The following is a 13,937-nucleotide window of genomic DNA, read 5'->3' as shown; positions in this document are numbered from 1 at the left end:
TTAAAAGACCAAGTAAAGGCTTATATGAAGTGAATCTAATTTCAGTTTAGCATGGAAGCATTTGCTTATACATGAAAGTATACATGCACGTGCAAAATTTAATTTGGGATTAACAGATCCTAGTTCAAAACCTTGGCCTCACAGGAACAAGCAAAGAATGGAATAGCTACAGTTATGTATGGACAAATAGTAGATAATAATTATTAATAGTCCAGTTAATGGTTGTACTTGAACTCTGCATGGTACAACTGACCGGAACAGGTATGACTTTAATCTTTAGTGCACTATGGGCCAATCTGACTGGGAGTGTAATTCAGAATCTCAAGTGTTCTGAAGTCACTTTTACATGCTCAAAGAGGAACTGAGCAATGCTGCAACTCCACACTCTCCAGCATGACTACTTACCACCTCTCACATAAATACGACACCAGACAACACAGCAAGAAGTGGCTAAGGATATGCTTTATCTTAGGCCCTCTGCTCTAATAAAACTGGGGACAAACTCTGGCTATGAAGATCTGAAAATCAAAGTATTTTCCAGAAAATAAGTTTATACCTATGTGAAAATTATAGGAAACAAAAGTAATAAAATAATTTTATTTCAAAAATACTTGAAAGCAACCCCCAGTATGTTCTGGTTTTACAGAAATGGTTGATACAAATGGCAACCATGATTTACTTTAGGGGGAGAACTAAAAGAGAGAAACCATAGACTGTTCTTCAAGGTTCATGCTGACAGTTAAGGAGCTGAGGGAGCAAAGGAAGTGAGGTCAAAAGTTCTAAAAAGCATACAGATATCTTTAACAGCCCTGGACTTGAAAAATACATAACAGATAGTAACAGCTTGTCTAATAAAAAAAAAAAAAAAAATCTGACCTGATATTCTTCTCTCAGTGCATTTAATTCACTTTCCATTCTAACGTTCATTTGGGTTAGTCGCTGAAGCAGCTCCTGCACACATTGTAGAGAGCTGAGAATTTCCTTATTAATGCAAACAAATTAGGATATATTCAATCAGATTTTGTTTCTGAAGTTTAGATTAACATATTTAATTTTATTCTGCCAGTGTTTACAAAATCATGCATATAAAAATGTACTCTAACATCTACATTGGGGAAGGGCTCGTAGGAAGAAACCAGAACTCCAGGTTTTTCTTGACTTCTGCCTTGGAGAAAATATCACTAATATAACTTATTATAACATTCTTTTTCAGAGAATTTTCTTATCATTAAAATGAAGAATCCTTTTATACTTTAAACATATTTCAGTGCAAATCTGAATAAAATATATCAAATCCAACCCCACTGTGAGTTCAATTAATCTAACAGAATAATTTTATGGCACCATATTACAGTTCTGGAAAAGATGGAAAATCTCAGAGAAATGATAGGACAGGCAGATAATCACTCCCATTAATGGATCACTCTCATGTGACATTATTCTGTATCTCCTAAAATAAATCCCAATAGATGTGAACTACCACACATTAGCTTTGCTTCACGTGGTGCAAGTACATCAGATTTTGCTGTCACTATCTGAATTTTTGTGGTACCTTAATCAAGACTATATTGTTACTTTAAGAAAAGTAAGTTCTAAAGAAAAGAGCCACCCAAAATTAGTTGATTGAGGTGATATAGATTTACAAATCCATGGGTGCTGCCATGATGTCTGTTGCAGTTAACTGAAAATGTGGATGGAATGGAGACAGAGTCATTTTATATTAAACAATACAAAACACATTTCCAAAGATTCAAAGACAGAGGGAATGATCTGGCCAAGCCAACCTCCACTCTCTAAAGACTGGAACATCAATTAATAAAAGATGACCTGCAGAGGGGAGAACACCCCCAAGTTACAGGCAGATGACAGTCTCGAATGTTCTCAGTTCCTTCAAAATATACCGAGAGAGGAATATATTATTAAAACAAAGTACTTTCATACACTTGCAAAGAGCTTTCAAATTTACATATTTTTGGTTCTACTGTATACACAGATACAGCTATCTACTAAAAATTAAAATCATTATTTTGGGTGTACTCTCATTCCTTTTCATGCATGTATATTCTTATGGAGAGATAAATTAAATTTTTGAACTGAAGATTAATTTATCTTTAGTTCTAGAAAATTAATTTATCTTTTGTATCTAGAAAACTGAACCACAGCGATGTGGAATGGCTTGCCCAGTGTCATCTGACAGGTCTGTAGAAGAGTTGGCCGTGTCTTTTAAATCAAGTACAGTGTGCACTCAACTGGACAAGACTGCTTCTCTGCATGCAGCTCAGTGTGAATCAGCTATAATTTAGATAGTATATTCAGCCTCAGTCCAAGAAGCACTGAAGCCAAGATCTTCAGTTAATCCAGATAGTGAAATTGTAGCACTCTATAATAAAGAAATCCAGATCTTCTAACCCAAGTTCTTAGAGAAAATATGAAGTTCACCTCTATATTAGAGCCCTCCTCAGATTTATACCAGAACCCTCCATATGTTAAAACCAAACACCAAGCCCTAGCAATTCACACAGAATAAAATGGAGAAACAAAATAGAGTCCTTCTCTTAGATATACTTATCAAATATGCATATGAATTACACTATAAGCATCCTATATAAATGCTTTTAGTGCCTTCAGGGGTATAGGAGTAATGAGGCCTGAGCATGTGTCTCCTTTTTCCCCTATGTTTATTGACAAGTATTTTTAAAAAGCAAACTCAAAATGCAAACAGGCTTTTATGGATTGGAAGAATACTGCTGGATTAGCTTTCCATAAGTGCTCAGTGGGTATACAAGCAAAATACTGCTTTTGTCCCTCCTCAAGAACAAGAATGATACATGTCTCTGACATGTTTGGTTTAATGAACTGCAGAATGAAAAATCTGCAACCGTTTAAGAAAAAAAAAAAAAACAACCACCCTTTTAATGCTTAATATTCTGCAAAGCAGTGTATTATGCTGTTATTACGGGGATATTTTTTTTTTTTTCTTCTGTGTTTGATACTTGACTCCATGTAACTTGGTTTGAATATCAGGACTTGCTCTGGAACACACCTGAGTTTGCAATAGAAGGCAGTCTTAACTCTCTTCAGCTATGTATAGGTGTAGCTTAATATTGTAAATGTATATGCTCTGTATGAATGGAACACCACTGCCTTTGTCCGTGAGTGACACGATTCCAATTTTATCTGATTTCAATACCAGCAGTACTATAGTAAACTGTTGGCAACCAGAAAGCAGAGCAGCAAGCACGTTATGCAAACCTTATTGTTCGTTTGTACTGAACCAATATGTAATAACTATTTCACAGGTATATCAAAGCTAACACTTGGAATAAAGTGTCAAACAATGGCCTTTGTTCTGCTAATACACTTTCTAAAAACTGAGATGATCCCATTTATGGTAGTATTAAAATATTTCTAAAGAGTAAACAAGTTAATTTAATTAGTTTTAATAGCTTGGTATAATAATTTAAATTAAGTATAGCACATATATTCTTAAATTATTTTTAAATAGCAAAGTTGTATTAACAACTCACCAGCTTTTCTTCTTTAATGTGAGCATTTTCTTCTTGAACTTTTTTATGTACTGCTGTCTCCTTAAAAAAAAAAAAAGCGCATGAAGAACAGTGAACAGCATTTAAAATTACTATTTTCTTTAGCAATATTGTATTAACATGATCTTGTGAATCATCATGAGGATAAAGAAACAATTACTTTGAAATTATTTCTTATTCATATTTTTAACTATAAAATTATACTTATATTCATAGCATATTTACTTCCCTAGAAAAGGTCATTCTGGATACAGTTTTGTAATATTGCATATGCAGTTATAGTAGAACGGAATCACTAATCTGTATACATCAGAGATCAATGCCATGATATTTGTCAAATGAAGAACAGAAAATATTCACCAAAAATTTACTTTGTTTAAATTCCAAAAATACCATTTTGATTTTTTGTTGCAGTTCTTGAAACTGCTTTTCTTTTGCTGCAAGATTGATGTTTTCTTCTCCCACCCTGTACTGAGATGTGACCTTGGACCTTATCAAGTCTGTAGTTACTTTCTTCAGTTCCTTAACACAGGAAACACGTATAAATAGTTCATCCAGTATAGGCATTGCAATTCAAAACAAAGACAAATCTTTTAAACTATCCTGAGTCATGCCCTACTTTTAAATAATGTATGGAAGCAACAGAATAAATTAGAGGAACTGAAATTCGTAAGACTGATTTGCTAAACTTTAAACTTGACACACATGGCTAAAAGTTTATTTTCAGAGGTAAAATGTTACTGTGGTAATTTTACTGTTTGAAGTATTTATGATACTTAAGCATTTTGTTATTTTCTCTTCCAAGTAGTATATTAGAAATGGACATTGAGTTGGTATTGGTCAAAACTCATACACTGACATATAAATAGGAATAAAGTACCTATTATAACTACTGTGTACATTCCTGGGAATCAGGGGGAAAAAACAAAGAACAGCGACTATCTGGTAAAAACAGGAACTGGCTATAAATTTGGAGGATCTTTGCTTTTCCTGAAACATTAATTACTTAATCTCAGGAGAATGCTAAATTAATTTTATATTAGAGGTTTCTACAACATGATTTTCCATCTAAAATATCCCTTTGATTTTATAGTCTTAATAATCTTTTAAATATCCTGCTTTTTCTTTGGTATCTGTTTTCTAACCAGTTTATTCCAAGCTCCTAGCCCAGCAAATAAACAGCAAATGCTTTGATCTCATTAAATTACAACTTATAGTTCCTGGAGTCATAAATATTGTGCCCTGTTCTCCCCCACCCCTCCCATTCTGGTACAAGGTAGTCTGTTTAATATCGCTCTCTCCTTGAGCGCTTTGACGTTTACTCAGACAAATAGCAGAGGTTATGAATGCTGTTCACAGATAGTATCAAGAATTCTTCATGATGCCATAGTGGTGAACCAAGCATTCAGAATGGTAATAGTTTTATCTAACAACTAAGTTTGGTCTGTTTAACTTTTCTTCACAAAACTGGAATTCCATCTTATCACAGACCAATGGTTTAACTGTTCTGGACAAAGTCATATAACAGTACAAAAGAAAAAGGGAAGATTACATTGTAGCTGAAATTCACAAGGTTTTATGGAAAATACAAGTATAGGTACTACTTTTAAGTAAATCATCTTGTTGCTAGAGAATTTATTTCTCATGTATTTTAGTCATAAAGAAATCTAAAATGATCCAGTAGGTACTAAGTGCAATTGCAGAATCAGTTATAGAATCCAAAGACAGCAATGCTTTAGAATTGTGATATTCTGTGAGCTAGCAAGGCTTTTTCCATCTTTTGCAATAAAAACATTTACTAGTTGTACTGGTTTTATGAGAAGGCTCTGTAATGAAATGTAGGAACTCTGCTTGCATATTTAAGTGGCAGAAGGTGCGAGCACTTTTAACTTTGTAAAACTGGAAAGGTGCACTGTGCCAGTCTTTACAGAGAACTAGATTAACGGCATAGAGAACACAGCTAACAGGTTGTGTGCTACATAAGCAGGTGCAAAAGCCTGCTACGGATCTGATACTATACATTTCCCAAAATTCCAAGTTTATTGTGTGCAGAAAAATCTTACTACTTACTTTGTCATGGCGAAAGAAAAAGTTATACTAAGTAAATCATGTCCTTGAGGTAGAAAAGACAACTGGATTTTCTTCTTTGTATATAGCAAGTGGATGTGTATAACCCATCTTGAACCAAACCCAGATCTGCTAATCTAACAAAGGTGTGGGCAGGAAAAAAACAACACAAACCCCAAAAGAACCAACACAAACCAGATCATCCAAAATAATGGTAAAGTTTTCCATGGTGAATCAAAGCACAAGCTATGTAGCTGTGAAAATAATATAATTTTATGCATACATATATCTACTTTCTTGTACTCTGAAATTAAAAAAAATAATTCACCCCCAGAGTTATGCTTCTTTTTCTAGTAGCTTTCTGTTATTAATAAGATCACTAGCAGTATTCAGAACCCTGTAAATTAAATTGAATCTGAAAAATAATTTCATCAGTTTTTGGGAAATGCTAAGGAAGAATGCCAAGGCTTTAAATCCATTCCTTTGATGTGTTGCTAGCAACCAACACTTAGGGACATGGTTTCAGAGACACTTCAAGCCAGTAGAAGTCAAGAGTGTCACAAAAGAAACAGCACTGCTCCTTAAATATATTTTCCTTTTGCCAGTTGATCTAAGTTAAAACTTCCTCCCTTTTTTGGGTAAAATGTAGTTTTGATCAATACAAAATTTCATTTTCATTCTACTTGCCCTCAAGGCCACACAAATACATGTGCCAGTATGAAGAGGTGGTATGGGACTGGAAAAACAGCCAGCACAGGCAGATGTAACCACCTTCCAGGACAGTGCTGATACCTTACACAAACTTTACCTGTATCCAAAATTAAAACTTTAGCTTTTTGCTCTCTTCCTAGAATGGTGCAACTCTCTTGTAATCTTTCAGGCCTTGAGCAGCATAGCTCGTTTTTAAGCAGCAGAATGAAAGAAACCTTTTTCTTGGCCAGACTTCAATGCAAGCATTTTCATAGTGGTTGAAAAGAATCCTACCACACTGAGTATCTAAAGTCCTAAAATAAATGTTACTGAAAAGAAAATTATGCCACAGTCTGTTAAGCTACAATTTAGGAAATGGACTTTTAAGCAGGCAATGTCAAGAGGAAACTACAACCAAAGTTAAAGTAATGGCTGTGATAAGAGCTGACAGACAAATTAAGATTTTGGTACTATGGACACTCATTTCCACTCCAGCACTGAGGCTATAGAGGAAAGAAGTTTGAACCCACAAGTTGACAGAGCTGTTAGAGCTCTGTCAGTCAGGTCTCCAAGGCAGATGAAACCAGTTTATAAGTTGTCCCAACTTCTGCTGCACATACCATGACTTCTTTCAGCTGTATAGCAAGTGAAAACAGCCTGGTAATCCCTCTTTCAGACTCTTCTAAATATCAGAGGTTTCTCATTGTTTTGTGTCTCTTATAGGTCCCTTCAGATCTACAAGAGAGACACTTCCCAACAAGGGAAAACACTTGACTGCTTTAAGATCACTTTTGCAATGGTTAGGCTAAGTACAAGCTAACCACAATGAAATGAAACTAGCTCAGGGCACTTCTTACTGGGTTCAAGCACTTCTCTTCTCTTGGGGTGACCCAAAAGAGGAGGCACAGCCCTCCACAAACAGTTGTGCTGAACTAACAAGTGTCATAACAGATATAGTTCAGAAATGCGCTCTCACTACGTAACTTTCCAAAAATGCTTTATAAGCAAAATGTTGAAATAAAGAATAGTGAAAAAAGGCTCTATTTTGTTTACTATATTGTTCATTTTAAACTCTGTTTTCACAGAAATTCTGCATTTTGAGGGGAAAAAGGCATGCCTTTCTATTATACAACTTTTTTTTTTTTTCTAAAATATGTTTCCAGATAAACAGCTCGTCACCTTTTTTTGCAAAATAAGACAGCCGCTGCAAAGTGCTTCAGCACTCATGAATATTAGAATGCTAAGAAATTAAATTCCAGTTAAGTTTTTCACCATCATTCAGAAGAGTATGGTCAAATACTAAACAACCAATAACAAATTCAGAAATAGCCACGATAAAGGCATTTCCTGGTGAACTGAGGAAGCCAGATTAAGTTTCAGCTGGCCCCTTCTTCTGCTTATCTAACAGTATTTTATTTAAAATTCATCACCCATGACCTTAAGAATCAAGAGTACAGCTGAAAAAAAATGGATCAAGCAGTATGTTTGGTTACTGGAGTACATAAATCACGTATCAGTTTATCTCGCACACCTCTGTTACTCACAAACTTCACCACGTAAAATTTTCTTAAACATTTTTCTTTTCTTACCTCTCAAATTACTTACCCTCAGAGAATTCTAAGTAATGAATTATTCTTGGTTTCTTAACCAAAAGCAACAAATCTAATTTACTGTGATGCTTAAAAATTTCTAAAACTCCTGTTGTTATTTACAATATATTACAATAAAGATGTGCTGCATTTTAGATTAATGTCCCTCTTCTTGTCACATACAAATTATTTATTCTTTTTAAAGGAATTGTAGAGTTGAAGGGTACCCAATTCACACGAGAGCTGTCCTCAGACCTTCATGGCTATGAAAATATTAGCGTTCTAACAAATACGGCTTTTCTATAGAGGAAAGTTATCACCATGGACAACTTCCAATATTTTGCTGTTGCTCTTTCATCCATCAAATATTTCAGATAAATATATGTAGTTTTTAGATATAATATATACCTATGTATAAAATCTATCATTTGAATTATGTAGCTAAATAAACATTTCTAAATGCCATAAATCCTAATTGTGACTTAGAAATTAATTTGAGAATTTTTCCAGTGTTCTGCTTTACTATTATTGTGTTTCTCAGTCTGCTTTTATGATGGTAGGTGTTCTGAAATATTTGAGATCAAACAGTTACTTCAAAATTTGATCTTTTTGGCATTGAGGTTTGCCATGTTATATTTTAGTATGTAACTAAACAAATCTAGATTGAATTCTTGATTAATCTTTACTGTGGCTAGAATATCTTCATGTAATAAATATAAAAATTAAGTTAAGCACTAGAGAAAGTAAGAATGAACCAAAGGAAAAAATCTTAAACTGTCTCTGCTTCAAGACAAAATTTAATTTTAAGTCAGGCTTCTAGAGGCATCATACTCCAAAGTATTTTAACAGTAAGAGGCTGTGTGCTCTTAAGAAATAAAAACAACACTAGATTCAGGGACTTCCAGAATCACTAGATTCAGTACTTCCGTACCTTCAAATCTCATTTTTCAGGGAAACGAAAGGTCATGGCAGGCAAACATCCAATTTTTGAACAATTTAATCCAAACGTAAAATGGTCACAGTTAATAACCTCATTTACAAATTATCTCCCCCACACCCCCTTTTTGTTTTGCAAGAATTTCACAAACTTTGCCAAGGTTCCATGGTAGAGGGGAATGAACATTAGACCACGAAGCCAAGAACAATCATGCATTTGTTCTCTACTTAAAATCCTCAGAGAATCAAAGGGAGGAAAAAAAAAAAGTGGAATAGAAAGAAGAGATATGAAAAAGATGTGGTATGAAAAGATACTGAGTTTACAAGACAGTTTTGGCTTCAGATGGTCCCTTTGGTCTTTTCCTGTCAGCACTTAAGAAACACCTCAAAGGGAAACGAGGAATTTGTCCTTCCCGCTATTACATATGTTCAAGAGTGCGACTCAAAAACATACCTGGCAAATAATAGTTTCTATGTTCAACTACCTGTTTGCTCCTATGGCAACTACTATCCATGTTCTACCTCTGCCTAAACTGAAATCAGCACTGCATCAGATGTGAGAAGCAATGACAACACAGCAGAGGAAGAACTTGTTAATAATTAACAAGAAACAAGCAGGACACTGTAGAGGTAAACGAAAATTCCCAAACTGCAGAAACTATTTAGAGCTGCTCCAATTTTAATTGGCATTTGTCTGAATTATCTGTGCATAACAAGAGAGCATAAGACTTAATCATTAGTGATAGAATGAAGAACACTTCTGCTGCTTGTCCACTACTTCTGTTAATACTCCAGCAGCTTTTGGAAGTCCCAAAGAATCCCACTTACACATTCAGAAATACATACTAAACTTACTTCCTTCAGACTACTAATTTCAGTCTCTTGTCTTTTATTCACAGATGTTAATTTCTTATTGAGCTGTATTGCTTCCTGTACTTAAAACAAAAGTTAAAACATGTTAATAAATACTTTCATATTTGAATGAATATTTGATTTATAATTGCAATGTACGTGTATATAGTTTCTAAAATAATTAAACATTTTTGTGAAAAGGAGACTGGGACTAAAAATGACTCAACTACTTTTTCTGTGCAGTGTGATATCACACTGTAGGGTTCCACCAGGTGGTACCAGCTGTTCTCTACCTCAAACAATGAGTTAAAACTTTTCTGTACGTTGATTTGCCTTTTTTTTTTTTTTAATTTGTAATTTAATTTTGAGTGTAATTTGATTTCACTTTACTAGGATCACTTCTCCATGAACTTTTAATCTTAGTTTTGTTTTTTAACTAAGGCTTTGATTGTAATTTTCTGATGAGTTTAATTATTTTCAGAGGAACGTAGAATATAATGCACCACAGAACATTCAAATAATTAACAGATGTACAGTTATATGCATATAGGACATGGTAGACAGCAAACAGCAGAGTATAATGGAGAAGAAAACTCTTAAGAATAACCTCTGTCCCTGTTGAAAGGGAATGGAATTTTCTCTTAGACTTTTATACATGCCAAAGTACCACTGGGAAATTGCTTAAAGTTTCCCAGTGAAAAGCTGAATATATTCATTGGTTCCTGTACCTTTCAGTATTAGTATTATCAGTAATAAAATCAATCTAGTATTTTGATCCTCTGAAGTCTTTCTTCACCCTTTTCTATTTCTGATTTCCTCTTCATTCACTCCTAATTATTTCCTTTATTTTCTCAAAAAGCTTGTGGCACAACACTTGCACTCTAGACACTCCATCACACCTAGGAAGTCCTTTCCTTTTCCGTTAAAGATGGTAAGCATAATGGAGAATGATGGACAACAGCCTTGCAATACAATAAGCAATTCTGCAGGTTTTTGTGAGAATATATGCTTAACAAATGAAAATACTTAAGAATGCAACTAATATCTTCTGACACAACTTAGAAAAAACCCACAAAAATAAGCAGGCAAAAACTGGTAAAACTCTTTGCTATCTGTCAACAAGAGTCGTGTTCACTCTCTAGCTTTAAAATACTAATAGTGGGATCTTTAATCTTTTCTAGACGTTCATTTTGCATTTACCCATATAAGTAGAAGCATGGCAAAAAACATTTATATATGGTTCAAATAGTGTAAATACTGAGACTAAATGTTATTTTTCCATGAAATTGCAAAAAGATTTTTCTGTATCTGACATAGAAGAAAAGCCTGTCCAGTGTAAATAAAGGGAAAACACAGCAAGGTTTTCCCTATTTTTAACATTAGCCTATTTAAAAAATTGATTACAAAAAGTACTGAAATATCACAAATACACATAGAGCATGTTACCAATTTCTTTCAACTAGATCTGAAAAAACTATTTGGCTTCAGGCAGAAAAAAGCCCAAATTTACAAGCTTCGGTATTTGAAAAGTTTTTTGGTGTTCTTTGTTTGCTTGTTTGTTTGTTTTGAGTTATACAACTATTTCTCCCTTTCCTTAAAAATTACTTATTTTTATTTACACTTTGTGTATGTGTTTACATGGATGAAAACTGCAGGCACCCAAAACAATACACAAGTCCATATTCTACACATAAACTGTGCAAACACCACAGTGTATCACTTTGTTATGAGTAATAATGATTTTTCTCTCAAAATAATAGGTATAAAACTTCATTTGAATGAAGTATTTTTATTACTTGAGGTTATCAGCTTTATAATTTTACAGATAAGTGTATATTTATATAAAAGGATGTGGAATTATATTTTTGTGCATTAGTAGTTTCACAAATAATTTTGTTATGTTTCAACACAAACTCAGGGATATGGTACAGATTTGTAAGGCTTGAATAGCCATAGTCAGAACCTATGCAACAATGATAACTGCATAAAATGATTCATACCACCCTATTTATTTACTGAACTGGTTTTAAGATTTTCTATTTCTGTACAAGCAAATAATTTTTATTATTTCATTAATGTTTTCTCTTTATTTCCCAACATTAAACCTACGTTGAAAAGCATTCATTTTCCCCTAATTGTTAATTCCTTTAATTTCACTCCCTCATGTGAGCTGATACAACTGTTTGAGTTGATTATGCTGAATGGCAACAGGAGGTTGATCCAAATTAAGCAGGTTTTTTTTTTTTGGTTTTGTGGTTTTGGGTTTTTGTTTGTTTTTTAAAGGGGTTGGTCTGCTGCTGAATTGTTTTGAACGCTAATCAGTTCCTCAACGTCATTTACTACAGTCACACACACAACTGTAGTAGTGTATCACAGGGCGTGTGCTGCTTAACCTGGGACTGTCACAGAAGCACTGAGATAGGGACTGAGATACAGTAATTGTCAGTTGTTATATTTGATGCTTGGCACGGGGTAGCTGCTATTTTTCTGAATTGTCAGGTGTCCCCAACGCAGTGTTGTCAAAACACATCAAAAACAAATGCTGGAGGACATGTAAGTCATACATACCACTGTGCTCTAGTTTTCCATGAACGCCTTTTATGATTCCAAACTGACATGCAATGGTAGCGTAACACTTCTCAACTTCATTCAGTTTCTTATGATGCTCCTCTTTCGCTGTTAAGTGCATCTGTAATTTTTGATCCTGTTAGAAACATAAATTAGGCATCTACTTAATGATAGTAACTAGCATGTGTAAATCAACTCTCCAGATGCTTTCTAACATAATAGCATAAATGCAAAATCATCCCCAGAATATCTCAGTTCACTATTTCATATTGAATGATCAGTGCCCATTTCCAGATAGCACTTCAGACCAAAGACCTTCACCCGTGTGTTAGAGTCTCAAAAAAACCCACTTGAACATATTTTGATATGTTGTCCCTTATATTTACTTTCATATAAAGGTCTGCAGAACTGTATTAACTGTTTTCAAACCCTGATTTCATCTGCCATTGTACCGTGAACACAGCCTAACATAGTAATGCTGCCTGTGGTTTGTACTCATCCTCCTGCACTACCACTCAGTACAGCATTGCGTTCTCTCACTCCTTTGATGTGGGATGTCTGTGCTGTTCAGTGCACTCTGGGGCTTTATCTACCCATATCTTTGGCTGCACATTCAAAACAATCAGTGGTTTCAGCAGCTATATGTTTGTACCTCATTGCTCCAGCTGCTTATTTGTCCCTACTGTAGTATTAAACCAAATACACCACACTCTAAGGTTGGAGCAATGCAACAAAATGAGGCCCATTTAAAAATTCTAGACAACTTAAAATCACAGCTCCCACAATCCACGGTCCCAGCACCTTCATAGAGAGCACAGGGGAGAAACGCCTGAGTGGCTGGAGATAGGTAAGAGTAGGAGCTCCTTAAAACTAGGTAACAATTCTAGCACAGGCATCATGAAAATAAGGCCTATAGATATTTATTGTCTCCTGTTATATAACAGAAGCAATCTATTATGCCAACTGTATTCAATCTTCTTTGTAAAGCCACTAGTAAATGTACTGTCTTCCTTTTATGGTCTTAAACACTTTCCCGCTTAACAGGGTTTTAATCAACACAGAAAAGTTTTTAAGCTATATTGCAATACAAATGTAAACAAAAATAGTGGGGTTTTTTTTTCAGTACAGCACTGTTCAAAGTATAGGGCCACTATGATAATCAAATGAATTTAAGCACCAGACATGTGAGGAGAGGCTGAGGGAGCTGTGACTGTTCAGCCTGGAGAAGAGGCGACAGGGATCTGAAAAATGTGGATAAATACCTCTCAGTGGTGCCCACTGCCCACAAAGTGAAATGCATGAAATTTCACTTAAACTTCAGGGGAAAAGAATTACTGTATGGGTGGTCAAACTTTGGGAAAGGTTGCACAGACGGGCTAGAGTGTCTGTCTGTAGAGATACTGAAAACCTGCCTGAACACAGCTCTAACTGACCCTGCTCTGAGCAGGGCAGGGTTAGACTAAGCCACCTCCAGAAATGCCCAACAGCCTCATCCATTCCAGTTCAGGGATTGTTAAAAATGACATAGTGCAAGAACAGTTAGGAGGGAATTTGTGTATTTGACATACCGAAATGAAAGAATTTCAACATACTTGCTAAAAAACAGAAGTGCATCAACTACTTTTAAAGAGTAGCGGTGACCTTGATTTAATTAGTGAAACCAATGCAGAGTAATACCCTATGCTTCCCA

The 13,937-nt window shown here is 34.7% G+C and overlaps 1 protein-coding gene across 1 annotated transcript in view; it reads right to left on the bottom strand.

Annotated features, from left to right (window-relative positions):
• The window catches only part of CCDC73 (coiled-coil domain containing 73), a 97,117-nt gene that overhangs the window by 18,797 nt on the left and 64,383 nt on the right, over positions 1-13,937 (bottom strand). Inside the window, exons 12-15 of the mRNA XM_026850671.1 lie at positions 12,248-12,383; positions 9,683-9,762; positions 3,528-3,587; positions 877-981 (exon numbers count right to left, since the gene is read on the bottom strand). Of these exons, the coding sequence (XP_026706472.1) occupies positions 877-981; positions 3,528-3,587; positions 9,683-9,762; positions 12,248-12,383 (381 nt within the window). The remainder of the gene's footprint in view (positions 1-876; positions 982-3,527; positions 3,588-9,682; positions 9,763-12,247; positions 12,384-13,937) is intronic.

This window comes from Athene cunicularia (genome assembly GCF_003259725.1).
Source record: "Athene cunicularia isolate RWA chromosome 5 unlocalized genomic scaffold, athCun1 chr5_part3, whole genome shotgun sequence".
Taxonomy (NCBI): Eukaryota; Metazoa; Chordata; class Aves; order Strigiformes; family Strigidae; genus Athene; species Athene cunicularia.
The sequence above is the reverse complement of the archived record's forward strand: the minus strand, read 5'-3'. Positions and strand labels throughout refer to the sequence as shown.